At 39.4% G+C, this 13,967-nt stretch overlaps 1 protein-coding gene across 3 annotated transcripts in view; it reads left to right on the forward strand.

The window, feature by feature from the left end:
• UBAP2 (ubiquitin associated protein 2) overlaps positions 1-13,967 on the forward strand; it is a 112,329-nt gene that overhangs the window by 14,827 nt on the left and 83,535 nt on the right. For all 3 annotated transcript variants that reach the window (XM_065740099.1, XM_065740101.1, XM_065740100.1), the window contains exons 2-4: positions 6,271-6,410; positions 11,987-12,064; positions 13,634-13,744. In XM_065740099.1, the coding sequence (XP_065596171.1) occupies positions 6,271-6,410; positions 11,987-12,064; positions 13,634-13,744 (329 nt within the window). The remainder of the gene's footprint in view (positions 1-6,270; positions 6,411-11,986; positions 12,065-13,633; positions 13,745-13,967) is intronic.

Raw genomic sequence — 13,967 nt, forward strand, 5'->3', positions numbered from 1 at the left:
TTTTGGCGGGGGGGGGGCAAACCCAGAGATGTGGGTGAAAAGATTTGCTAATACTGTTGGTTCATCATCACTGGATATAGTAGTAATAAAGTATACAGAATGTGATTTGGCCTATATTCTGTTTTCATAGGCTAAAAATAGACAGTAATGTACCTGGAAGTAAAGGTGTTGGTGCCCTTCCATATCAGGAGGAAGTACGGTGTGTGTGTGTGTGTGTGTGTGTGTGTCTGGGCCAGCATCAGGAACCTCTGAGCCACTGTTGTCTGTATGCTTCCCAACCAGAGATGGTGATTGACTTGACTGTTCAGGATGAGCATGTGGCATGGTCAGTGATGAAAGAGATTCTCTTCGACTTTTGTGGTATTAAGAGAGGGTTAGCATCAGAAAGTAATTTCTTTGAAAGAGGGTGAGAAATGAAATCTTTCCATGAAAGACAGCAAGAACTTTTATATAATTTTTCCTTCAGGTTCTAGAATATCAGGAAGGGAACTTTCTTTAAATATTTCTTGGCTGAGAACTATACAACGATATTTCAAAAGTGAACTCGCTGTTGCACCATCCTTACAGGATACCCACTGATTGCTGCTTCTTTAAGCTCATTCCTATCGTCTATAAATTACATTTCTGTGTGGACAAAGAGGCTTTTTTCCTTTTCAGTCCATGTCAACAACTGTGTGCTGATCCTCAGTATAGTGGGATTGCCTAGAGAGAAATAACATGCAGTTATTCTTTCTGGGTCTCTTTGTCTCTCAAAGCTTTGTTACAGTTGATGGTAAGTGCAGATAACTAATGCATCTGGCAAATCTTTGCAAACATGGGGTTTATAAATAGTTAGGACAGGCAGCAAGACTTTATTCTTTTTCTGTGTGTGTGGAAATCCAGCCAGTTGCTGTCTAAAATGTTCTTCTAGCAGAGTGGCAGCAAAAGATGGGAACAGTGACTTTGTAGGTAATTGATGGCTGAAACATCACACAGAGTCCTGTGGATCTTTAGGATGCTGCTCCAACAGCAGTGAAACGGGCAGGTTTTGCTGATTTTCTGTTGTTTTTCTTTCTTTGGCATTCTGAAGATTACCTTTGTAGTATGAGAAGGAAATCCCAAATAGAAGCCAGTTAGGATTTTCTGATGTTTAATATGATTGTCTTTTATTGGTATATTAAAAAATAAATTAATAAATCAGGGAATACAGATAATTCCTTTCAAAATTTATGTGGGATAAGAACGCTTGTTAACTCACAAGTTTGAGTATTTCTGAAGAACTGATGAGGACGAGGATGTTTGTTGGCTGTAGTTGGCAGATTTTTGATGCAAACAGGAATAATCACCAGCATATAATAAAACGTAAAGCATTTGCTGTTAAGCAGAAACACTAGGATAACAGCAAAGGCTGATATTATGAGATTAGAAGATTTTCTTAATTGTGTTACTTAACTTCCTGACTGACACCTGCTCTACTAATGAAAAGTATACATTGCCTCACAGCATCTCTTTTTAGATGTGCCCTGGATATGTGACCAGCCTTTTCATATCTACAGACTTCTGAAAATTGGTCACTTCTTTCTCCCCAAACAATGCTGTCAGTTTTTTGTAGCACCTATTCTTTTTGTTTTTCCCTTTGTCTTCCTTTTTATAACATTGCTCAAAAATATTAATCCTTAAGATTAAGTTTTATTTTAATCCGGTGATGAGAAATGGTTGATTTCTATAGCTCTGGGGTGTGTTCTTCTCTAATTACAGGTTTACTGACTGGATTACAGCATAATAATTTCAAGCAGCTACTTAATTGGTTTTAAGCAAGGTAGTTAAGAATATACAGTTGCTTCTTCCCTAAGCTTTGTGAATGGAAGAGCTGTAAATGACAATTGCAAGTAGTGTACATGTTGGGTTTCTGCTGGTACTTGTACTGACTGCTGGGCACTCCCAGCAATCTTATTTTCATGAAACAACATGAGAGCATATGGTTAGTACACTTTTATCTCCTGTGGTGTTCTGTCAGTGACAGAGACTCCTGGCCATCAATATTCTTCCAACTTAGTACAGAAAAAGGTAAGGTGAGAAAAATAATCCTCCCAGCATTCCTAGGCTGAAGTTCAGCATTATTGGCTTGAGGCAGTATAGGCATGGCAATGCTCCATGAGAATATTTGACTCTTGTAAACTTTTTTCCCTTTCCAAATAGTAAGAAAAGTTGTGAGGTTGTTTAGGCAAGTCTTCACTTGAGGGAATGCATTGAACTGATGCTTAGCTGACATTGATCTTTTCCCCATGCCTTTTCCTCATGCTCTTGTCACTTTGCTGCCCTAGCAATAAAATCTGAACTCAATGAACATGTGTGGTAGTCATGCCATCATGAGACAGTGCCTTGCAGCAGCCTTTTCCAAATCCTATCGTTGCAATATGTTGTTGATTGAGTCGTTTTGATGAGAGGATAAAAGGGCAGTCATGCTTCTGTGGTGCTCACACAGATGTCTGCAGTTTTCTTTCTTGCAGCTCCTTGTCCAGAGTAAAGAAAATTGCTTGCTTGAGGCTGCCTCAGGAAGAGAAATGAAACTGCACGTTTTGTTCAGATTGTGGACATGAATATTTAACTTCAGAGATTCTTGGAAGTCTGATGGTATTGTGGTGTTGGTTCTGTCCCTAAAGTTCATCAGTAGATTCCCGGTGTCTTGCATGGCCTGGTATGCTGTCACGATGATTTATATTCAATGTGTCTTGATTTTTATGACTTTCTGGAGTCTAGATTCCTTGTCCAAGGAGGCTTGAACAAAAGATCAAAGAAGCATTATGATAAACCTGCTTTTTCTGTTGATAATGTGTTCAGTTACTCTTTGATTTTTTCTGTCATCTTTTCTTTCTAAAGTGCACTGCGAAAACACAGCTATGTTGAATATTACTTTGATGTGGAGACTTGTAGGGATGGAATTTATTAATATTAGAAGAATTTGTTATAGGGTACCAATGTTTAGTTGCTGATTTTGGACAGTAGAATAGCTGTTGCCATTCTGTTACCAGTCTGGTAGAGACAGTCATGAATCTGCTTTTGGGCTAGGCTTGCTGTACAACAAAACCTGGAGATTTAGAATGATTTTCCTTTTAAATAGTTGTTTCTTCCAACTTTTAAGAGTAGTTATTGGCTGAGGTTTGCATATCTTGGTGTGTGAGACATTGAACATAGCTGAAGTGAAGTGTACTGTTAAGTACTGATTAGGGTTTCTATTTCTTTTTTCATTAATGTAAAGCCAGTCTTCCTCTGGAGGTAGTGGATTATTACAAACTTCTTATTTTCCAGTGTTATAAACAAGTGCTGCTTTGTTGTTACGGGACTGTGGTTACTTTCTTTGCACAACAGTTTTGAGAATTCTGATCTCCTATGCTTTGTTCTGTTTTTCTGATAGGTTTCTGGAGGTCTGTTTTGTTTCATGTATATCTGTTTCTTCCAAATACAGCTGTTTTGTCTGCATATTTCAGTTTCAGTATATTTACAAGGTCAAGTACTAACTAGGAATAAGGGACTCTTGCCCTGAGTCAAACCTTGATATGGAAACTGAAATGTCTGCTTGTCTGAATATTTTTTTGATCTTTGTTAAACAGATTTTTAATTAAGAATTGTCCTCCTCCTAGTCTCAAATCTTCTCATTTAATCTATGGTTAAAATTAAGTTCTTCAGTTTGTGATATCCTCCTCATTGCTATGACAACTGCTTTGCGAGCATGGAAATGTTCTTGTTTAGATCCATCTCATTAATTTTATTAATAATATCTCACTTAGTGCTCGACATCCTAGTCACTGTGGTAGTTAGCAGGCAGTGGCTATCTGCCGCCTTTCAGCCTGCAAGCTCTGGACCTCACAGCTGTGGCTGGCTGTGAGATGTGCTTGCAGCCGGTGTGGGATGGTGGGACATTTCTCCTCTCTGTGCTGCCAGCAGCATGACAAAGCTCTTCAGCTGCTCGGGGGCTTGCTGCTGCTGTCAGCAATGCTTTTAAGACAACTGATTTGCGTCTGAAATAAACTGTAGCATGACCTCGTTGGCTTGATGGGAACTTCAATCTGAGGTTGTGTTTGTTTCCATGCTTGTCTGAAGCAAGTCCATGCTGCTCCTGAAGAGGGGCTCTCACCTCTGCTGTTTTTACTGCTTCAGGCCTGTTGTTGTATGCTGCCACTCCTGTGGTCAGCAAGATTAGGATCTTACCTAAAGATTCCACGATACTGTAACATTAGCTGGCTCCATTCAGACCGGCAGACTGATTTTGCTACATAGCATCATTGCTCAGGAGTGTTTCAGATGTTCATGTTTCCTTTTTCCTTAAAAGATGCTTTTCTTATGAAAAACAGTCATAGCTTAAACAGTTATGGTACTGAGGTTCCTTACCCTGTGTTAGGAAAGGCAGAGAAGGCCCAGCACTTTCCTGGATCCGCGCGTTGCCTGGGTCTCAAAAGTGTGTACTGTAGCTGGACAGGTATTTTACGAACAGAAACCTTGTCTTAATGTGTGTGCACTCTGGTCACATCCAAAGCATGGATCTCAATATTTTGAGGGTTTTTCTTTAGTGAAAGTAGAGAAATACACACGTGAAAAGTGTGTCAGAATTTTTAGATACCAAAATTGATGTAAACACAACTTCAATTCAGAAACGATGTGCAGATTTAGATGCAGAAGTGTTCCAAAACTAAACCTCAAAATAAACCAGAGATTGTTATTAGCTTATATAAAGTTGAGTTGGCCCTGGAACTTCAGTCAGCATAGCTTTCAAAGGATTTTAACAGTGAAAGTAATGCTTACTGTTCAGTGCACGTTCTAAGCTTAGTACTTGGAGTCGGTGGACACTGTATAGAATGTCTTAAAATATCCGTGGACAGCCATGACCAGAGAGTTGAAGCTGTTGTTCAAATGTTGTTCAAAGCATCTCCACATTTTGCTTTCTGTGGATTGTTAGAGTTTGAATTAGCATGAGAGACTTCTGACCGTATCTGGCTGTTAGGATGTCAAAGCACAGTGCTCTGAAGTCCTGTTTGCTGAAGAGTTTAAAAGACAGTGAAGTTAAACTACTTTAAGAGACTGCAAAACAAATTGACTTTGGTGAATGTATGTATAAAACTGGAGAAACACTGTGTCCCGGTTCTGATCATGCTATGACTGGTTCCTGGTAAAGCTAGGCCTTTTCTTGTTAAATATGTAAGAGTTTGTGGGAATGTGTATCAGGCACAGAGCCTGAGGTAGCTCTTACAATCACCTAAAACAATTCAATGCTGGGTTCAATTTTGGCCAACAAAAACATTTCTAAATTGAAGATGATAGTGGTGTTAACTATCTCTTTGTTATCTGGATGAGGCTTCTGAGTTCCGTGAATCAGAAACATCTCACTGCCTCTTCAATTTTTGAGTACACATTGCATGTAAAGGCTAGTGACCAGTCTGATATTGAACACATACATATCCGTGCAATCAGTTATTTGCTCGGTTTTAATCTTAGTGTTATTTTGCACTGAACTCAGCATTGAACTTGTGCTGAAGCTACTTCCCCTGACAGGTTGTGTACTGAAGCACATTTTGCACCAAGGTAGTAGTGAGAAATCTTTGCTGCATCTTTGCACATCTTCTGAGCAGGTGGCAGCAAGCATACATTGTCTTTACTTCCCTGTATTTGCACTTTTGCTTCCCAGTGTTGCAGGGACAGGAAAAAAAGCAATTGGCCATGAATATTCTGAGAGCTGTTTTCAGTTATCATACTTACTAAAAATATTTTTCATCAATTAGTTTTGTGCTAGGCGCTGTACAAACATGGGGAAATAATAAATTTCTTGTTTCAAAGATTCTAATTCTAGTGATGGAATGAACTGAAATAAAAGCTGACTGCCCCAGACTGGATTTAAAAGCAAGGTTTATCATTTTTCTTACAAGTGAGGTTTGAGAAGTAGAGTGGATGTTGGCTGTGACCTCTTAATATGTGTAGGAAAGAGATGTAATGATAGGGAACGGTCTGATTTATGAAAGTGATTTAATTAGTGTTCCGGATGGGTATGAGTGTGCTTGAATTCCAGGCATAGAAACAGGAAAGGAGATATTACAAAAGTTAGAGAGTCATACAGCTGGAATCTCAACAGAGTAGTGGATAGAAAAGTCTAGGAGTTGTAGGTGCTATCTGAAACTACAGATCTAGACTTTGTGTAGAATTCCTGTTAAAGGCAAGTGAAGTTGCAGCTTCTGCATTGTATGTTACCTGGATATTGAATCAGTGCTGTGTCTTAACTCACACTCTTTTTTTCTCTTTCAGATTTTCTATTTTGTACATACATTGTTTTGTATATACTGTATATGATGACTTCAGTGGGCAGTGAACGTACCCGGGGCACTCGGGACAAAACGCAAATTTCAACCTCACAGCCAATACAACAACAGAAACAAGTAGTACAGGTATGTGCTACTGTACAGGGATCTTCAAGTTAAAAGTGTGTAATGATATGTGCTTCTGTAAATCAGTAAAAACCAAGAAAATAAATTATAGTCTTATTTTGGAGGACTATTTGATATCTCACTTGAATTGTGTAGTAATCTGTCACAGCATTAAATTGTTCCTGTATTCTTGTTTCTAAATAAGTTTGTGTTTTTCAGCAATTTTTTCATCAGTGAGGAGTTCTATGCTTATGTGTGTGTCAAGATTTTTACCCTCTGACCTCAGCGTCCTCAGATTTTAGCTCTTCCATAAACTAGCCTCATGATGCTTGAAGATTTGTGGTTCTTAAAGGCATTTGGATGGGTGGGAAAAGCTTTATTAGACAGTTGCTGTGTTCTACAGCATGATTCAGCAGATTTGGAAGTCACAAAAACTTCTTGTGCAGTGTCTTCACGCAAAGTGAAATGATGAAGATTGTCTACCAGTGGACTGAATGCATTTTGAGCATCTGTGAGATGAGCCCATTGATTTCCAGCAACAAAGTAGTTGTGTGCTTGTCTGGTTACAGGGAGTGCAGAATTTCTCTGCTTCTGGCAATTCATTATTCTCTTGTCAGGTATGTCTCCAGATTTGGACTCAATTCAAGAATTGCCTCAGTTCTTTGCTGGCAAAGAATGCATCAGTCTAGAGGTGCTCCCCTGGGAAACAGTCTATTTTATTGTTTCCCAGACTGATCTTTAACATAGGGAGACTTCCTTCCTGTTTTGTACAGTACTTAATTATGCAAGCTCAAGACTTCATCTCATTGCACTGCAGTGTTTTGCTTACTTGTGATTCATGCTAATGCGTTTAGGAAGTGGTTTTCAATAGATAAAGCTGAATTTGTTTAAGAGTTGAAAAGACCATGAAGTTGTCTCTTTTTGTTCTATTATAATATAGAGTGTAATGGTGTGATGAGGAGGTTGACTTCTCAGCCAAACAGAAGCACAAGAAATAAACGTGTAGACAGAGACAGGCATCCTGGAGAGGTTGTAGGAATGTGGCCCAGAAGTGTAGGACCAGATTAGGAAAGCCAAGGATACACCTAAAGCTGAACTTGCCTAGGAATGTAAGATATAACAAGATGGGTTTCTCAAGATACCTAAGTTAACAAAGCAAGGTAAATCACCTCTGAGTGCATTGGGGTCTTGGCTCTGACTGACATGGAGAAGGCTGGGGTACCCAACTGTTTGCCTCAGTCTTCACTAGTAGTTGCCCATTCCTGAGAGAACTGGCAGATGAAGTGACTAAACCACTATTTGAAATCTTGTGGTGATTATGTGAAGTCCTCAGTGACTGGAAAAAGGAAAACATAACCTGTTTCCAGATAGGGTAAAGTGGAAGATCCAGGGTATTACATGCTGGCCAGCATCACCTCTGTGCCTGGGAAGAAAAACAGAGCAGATTCTCCTGGAAATCATAATAAGGCACATGGAAAGCAGTGAGGTGGATAGTTACCATGGCCTCACAAAGGATGAATCATAGCTAACTAACCTGACTGGTGGCCAAGGGAAGAACAGTGAATGTAATCTACCTTGACATAAGCAAAGCTTTTGTTGTTGTCCTCCACAGCATCCTTGTCTCTAAATTGGCAGCATGGCTTTTATGTACTATTCAATGGATAGGGAATTGGCTGTATGGCCACATTTAGAATTGTGATCAAGGCTGATATACAGCTAGAGACAAGTGGTGTCATTCCAGTGTCCATACTGGGACTGTTTAATGTCTTATTAACAACACTGGTGGATTTGAATGCACCCTTAGGAAATTTGTGCATGACACCAAGCTGAATGGTGCAATTGTTAACCTAGAGGGAAGGAATGCCAGCCAGAGCATCCTTGACAGGCATGAGAGGTAGGCCTGTGCAAGCATTGCAAGGTCAAGTGTAAGTTGCTGTACCTGTGTTGAAGCAATCTCAAATATCAGTGCAGACTGAGGAATGGCTGGATGGAGTGTGGTCCTGAAGAGAAGAACCTGGGGGCGCTGGCTGTTGAGAGATTCAACATGAGCTTGTACTTGTGCCCAAAAAGTCAGTCGTATCCTGGGCTGTATCAAAAGGACCACGGCCAGCAGGGCAAGGGGGATGATTGTTCCATTCTACTCAGCTCTTCTAAGACCCTGTCTTCAGTGCTGCATGCAGCTTTGGGAGTTCCACCACATGAAGGACGTAGAGACCACTGAGGCTGATCAGAAGGCTGGAGCACCTCTTCTGTGATGGTGGTCTGAGAGAGCTGGGCTTGTTTGGCCCAGAGAAGAGTGGGCCCTGGGGAGACATAGTGGCCTTCCAGTGCCTTGAAGAGTCTACAGGAAAGCTGGAAGCAATTTTTTATCTGAAAGTGTAATGATGGGACAGGGGGTAATAGATTTAAAAGAAGAGAAATATTTAAGTTAGACACATGGAAGAAATTCTTCCTATGGATGTGGTGAGGCACGGGAACAGTTTGTCCAGGGAATTGGATGCCCCATCCCCAGAGGCATTCATGGCTATAATGGACTGAGTCTTGGGCAGCATGATCCTGTGGAAGGTGTCCTTGCTCATGACAGGGGGTTGTAAGTGGGTGACTTTTAAGGTCCCTTTAATCCAAGCTATTCTGTTACAGTATTCTGTGAAATTATTTCCCTATTTCCTTTTTTTTTTCCTTTTTTTTTTTTTTTTGTCATATACAAGACCAGTTCTGGGGAGGTGGGAGCAAGTCCAGTAAAGAAATGTCTGAGAGACCAGAGCATAGGATGATTAAGAGCGAGTCATAAGAGCTAGGTTTGTTCAACTCTAAGAGGAAAGGCAAGGTTTTATTCAGATACCTAATGTGAGGGTGTGGAAAAGGTAAAGCCTGAGTCTTCTCAGAGGTCTGTTGGCTCAAGCTGGAACACTGGAAATTTTAGCTGTTAAAGGGAAGAAGGAGGAAAAAAGACTGCCTTCACAGTTAATACTGAAATACCTTCAGTTAAATACCGAAATGAGGATTAGGGAGGTAGTGAGATCTCTATCTGGCCCCAGGCAACTCCTCTGAAAGGACCTGCCCTCAGTGGAAGGTTGCACTAGTATTACTGGAGGGCCTGTCCAACTGGTGTGATTCAGAGGTTTTAAGCATTTGGTCTTACTGCACGTATTCAGGGGTTTATCTGTTTATTTTTCTACTTGCTTAACAAACACAGTTCAATACAGAAGATGGTTATCAAATGTACAGCAACTAGCTTTACTGCACAGTATGCTTTTATTATTTAGAAATGGAGATGGACTTTCCTAAGTAGTAAAATCTGAGATATCAACAGAAAGATGCATTGCTTTACTGTTTAATCACTACTGATTATTTTCTCTGAGTCTAGGAGAACATGGCTTTCCTAAATGGAGATTTCTTTATTGTCATATCCTATTACCACAGTTTAAGAAGTTACACTGCAGATATTCTCTGTGGCATCTGGATAATAAATACACTATTTTATTATAAGATCTGAGCCTATTACTGTTACTTAATTTTGTATTTTGTATGTTTCTGTTTTCTGGGAGTTGTAAGTTGTTGATTCAAAATATTGTGTGCTAACACTGCAAAGATCATGTATCTTGAAAGGCTGAGTAAAGTTCCATACTATTTTATAGGACAATAAAATGTTACTTGTAAAGATGGTGTCTTAAAGAATGAAGAACAGGAAGATACTGGGCAAAAAAACCCAACCAACCCAAACTTGTGACAATGATTTGGTGTTTGTGTAATAAAAACATCTTTGTTGTTCTTTAGAATCTTGACTTCTGTATGGAGGTAGTTCACAGGCATAAGTACTGGTGATTTTCCAAGCCCTCGGCTTACACAGGAAAAAATGTCACACGTTTTGTTACTAAATTGCTATATTCTGTCATCTGATGGGGACTTAAAAAATATATATATTAATAGCTTCCTGTTTTTGGTCAAATACGTGGTCATGTCTATACAGAAATTACGTTGTCAGAGTTTTTCTGCTTTGGATGTCTGTAAATGAAATGTCTTTAGTTTAAAAATTGTGATGGGACCAAGGATACTGAAGTCAGTCAGAGGAAGAGGATGTATCAACAAGGCATAAGTCCTGAAACTGGTGGACATCTACTTTCTGTTCTTTGCTCACCTGGCAGACTCCAATAAAGGGTTTTTTGCACAGCGCACCCTACTAACTGAGAGGCTTTCATGAAGGTGCAGTGTGCTCTGGGAAATACAAGGCTTGGAGCCGGGAATTCTGCAGTAGTCTCTCGTTTGTGTTACCAGTTGACGTATGAAGCTGTCAGCATGATACTTTGGAAATGTGAAATAGCACAGAGTGCTTAACTCTGTTACAAGCACTAATTGTCGTGAAACATTGCCTCTCAGCTTGGCAAAATGTCACTTCCCTCAAGGAACTGAGACAGCTGCAGTAACTTCTCAGCAAATAAGCAGCTGATCGTGTATGGTGGAGTAATTTTTAGACTCTTCTCAGCATTTGCACTTGGCGACCTTCTCCAGAGCTTGTATTTGTGGTAAACTCCAGCAGCGATGCAGTTTGAGGCTGATGAGTCAAACTCTTGAGGCTCAGAACTTCATGTTGGTATTCTCTGAAGTGAGTCTTCAAAAGGTGAGGTTCAAGCAGCTGCTCAGGATGAATCCTTTTATTCAAGAATGTCAGTGGATGAAGTGATCCCTTTCTTAATGAAGAAATATTTTGCAGCACATCTAATTGCATTTTGAGTATTAGCTCTCTTCAATATCAGCCTTCTCTAGAAAGTCTTTTCTGTTTGAGCAGAAATCAAATTAGGACCAGGATCATGCAGCATACAGTTATCTTTGGTATTTTTCTGGGAATGCAGTTCAAGTGGATTACATTTGGAGTAGCCTTATATATGGAGACATTAATGGTGTTGAGTAATTTTGTTTGTGGGGCATCCATCACAGAGTAGGATTTATGGTGCTCTACTGCATCCATCTGTTTTAGTCTTAACAACTTCTGGAGAAGCTGTGAGTATACCTTCGTGGTCCAGAAATGTTTCAGTGGCACCAAGTATTTCATAAGTACCAAGATCCTGTAGCAGTTTCCAGAGGTCAGTATTAGTGCAGCTGCTCGCAGGCAGAATCTGGAGGTGCAGCCCTGTCTTTTAAGTACTATAAATCTACAGACACATTTGCAGAGTCAAGGGAAGGTGATGGGAGCAGGAATCATCAGACTGAAGGTTAATTTAGAAAAACACCATTACTGTTTTTTTTTTTATCATAAAAATGACTCTGGAGTGATAAAAACTAAGTAAAACTAAAAGTAATATTATCAAAACAAACTTGTGTAATAAATTCTGTTACATAGTTGTCTTATCTGTGTAGTGACTTTTAACTTTGGCACAGACATCAGTTACACATGTTGAAATTGCTTCTATTCCAATAAACGTCTTAACTGAAAAGTGGACATGGAGAAGAAAATGTTAATCACTTCCCCATAGCTCTTCTATATTTGCTGCATATATACTTTCTGAGAATCTGGAGAGAAAAATAGTGACTCTAGGAGATATTTTTAAAAATTATGTTGTTACACTTTGTGAACTTTATTGAATGTTTGCATTTTTCAGGCAACAGCAGAACAGATTCGCCTTGCTCAGATCATCTACGATAAGAATGATGCAGATTTTGAAGATAAAGTGAAACAAGTATGTTTCTTATAGTACAGAGTTTTTATGCCCTGCAAATAAGGTATTCCGAGGGTGGCTTGCGTTTTGGAGCTAGGGCAGCTGATTATTATTTAGATGAAACCATAATGCTGGTTGTATAGTTACACTGGTGCAGTTCCCTTTGTAAACAAGCTTTTTAGCCAAAGCTCATCTGTGTTCATGTTTCTTCTAAACTCCAGTGTGGTTCTGATGCTTAGCTGTGTCAGGATTAGTGAGTGTGTTCGGTTTGTCTGCATGTACGTGCACGTGGGAAAAACAGGTTGCCTACGTCGGCTGTGTTTGCTCAATCTGTTTTTCAGGAAAAGTGAAAATCTAATATTAGTGAAAGGCAAATTGAAGTGGTATGATTTTTCTTCTTTTAAAATGGGACATCCTAGATCTGTGTGTGCGTTAAATTGAAATATCACACTGTTTCCTCTATCATGCTGAGTTTGGGGTTTATGTATTCAAGCTTCCGTTACACGGTTGTAGCTAAATATTGAGGACTCAACTATACCTGTTTAGGTAAATTGTACTGGTAATTCTGCCTTAGGGAGCACATCACAGTTCATATAGTATGTAGGATCACATCTAGAAGAGGAGCTATTGTGAATGCATTGATGGAGGAGGTGGGGACACACTTCTTAATCTCCTTTCCTTTCTAAAGCCTCCTCTGAGGCACTGTTAACTGTTTTTGTTTTTCTTTTCCTTTTCCATAAAGTTCATTGTTATGCCAGGAGGGAAGTCCTGTAGATCCTAAAGCCAAAGGACCCTGAAATATGCCTGTAGCTGTGCTGATTAGAAGGCTAAGAATTAAATTCTTCATAGAGAGTTCTACAAAGTCTTAAATGTGCATATTTATCTCTTATCTTGTGTTGGTTTGTTTTTTCATTATTTTTTATTTTATTATTTATTATTTTTATTTTATTTTTTATTATTTTTCTTTTTAAATTTTCTTTTTCTTTTCTTATTTTATTTTACTTCTCTGTGGGTAGAGGTATCGGATACCCCATGACAGATTTCGTTTATATCTGTTCCATGCTACTCAGGATGCACACTGCAGGTCCACAGATCATAATTCAGTACCAACTCTCCTTGAGCTGCCATCACTTGGACCATTTGTGTGGCTTTAAGCTAAAGTAGATTGAAGGAAGTGATCTAGCTGAAAAAGTTAACTTCTCTGGATATTTTTTCAGATGGGTCTGGATTCTCCACCATGGTTTACTTGATGGCTGTGCTTATATAGTGGGGTCAACTGGTGAGGGAGGATGATACTGGAGCTGTCCTAGTCCCTTACATTTTTACACTCGTGCAGTTGTCTTGGGAATAACAGCATTTTGAAAGCATGTAATATAAAGTAAAAAAAAAAGAGTTTGGATACTTCCTTGGTTGTCACTTAAACCTGTCTCTTATCTGAGTCGTGGATCCGTACAAGGTAGATAACTTTATGCAGGATTTTAAGTTGCTGTGACACAATAGCTGAACATATTGTTGGAATCTGTGGTGGTACTAACTCTTACTTTATGATGATAATTTGAATATTTTAACATGTGTGACTTTTACTGCCAGCTTATGGAAGTGACGGGGAAAAACCAGGATGAGTGCATAGTGGCACTACATGATTGTAATGGGGATATGAACAGAGCAATCAACATACTGCTGGAAGGAAGTTCAGACATGGTAAGGTTTTACTTTAGTGTTCAACTAATCTTTTTGCTTGCTATACCTTTCTACTTTGAGGTAGTGACTAGGAAAGCCCTGTATAGAAGCCTTAAATCTTCATGTCCTCACTGAAGTTCCTCTGAAAGAAACAAGAAGAACCAAAGCAGCTTCTTTTGTGTGCATAGGCTGAACCTTGAGAATGCCATGGATTTTCTGCTTTTGTCCCTGTAGTCTTCCAGCT

This window comes from Cyrtonyx montezumae, unplaced genomic scaffold (genome assembly GCF_038088225.1).
Source record: "Cyrtonyx montezumae isolate F1298 unplaced genomic scaffold, pur_monq_1.0 scaffold_25, whole genome shotgun sequence".
Taxonomy (NCBI): Eukaryota; Metazoa; Chordata; class Aves; order Galliformes; family Odontophoridae; genus Cyrtonyx; species Cyrtonyx montezumae.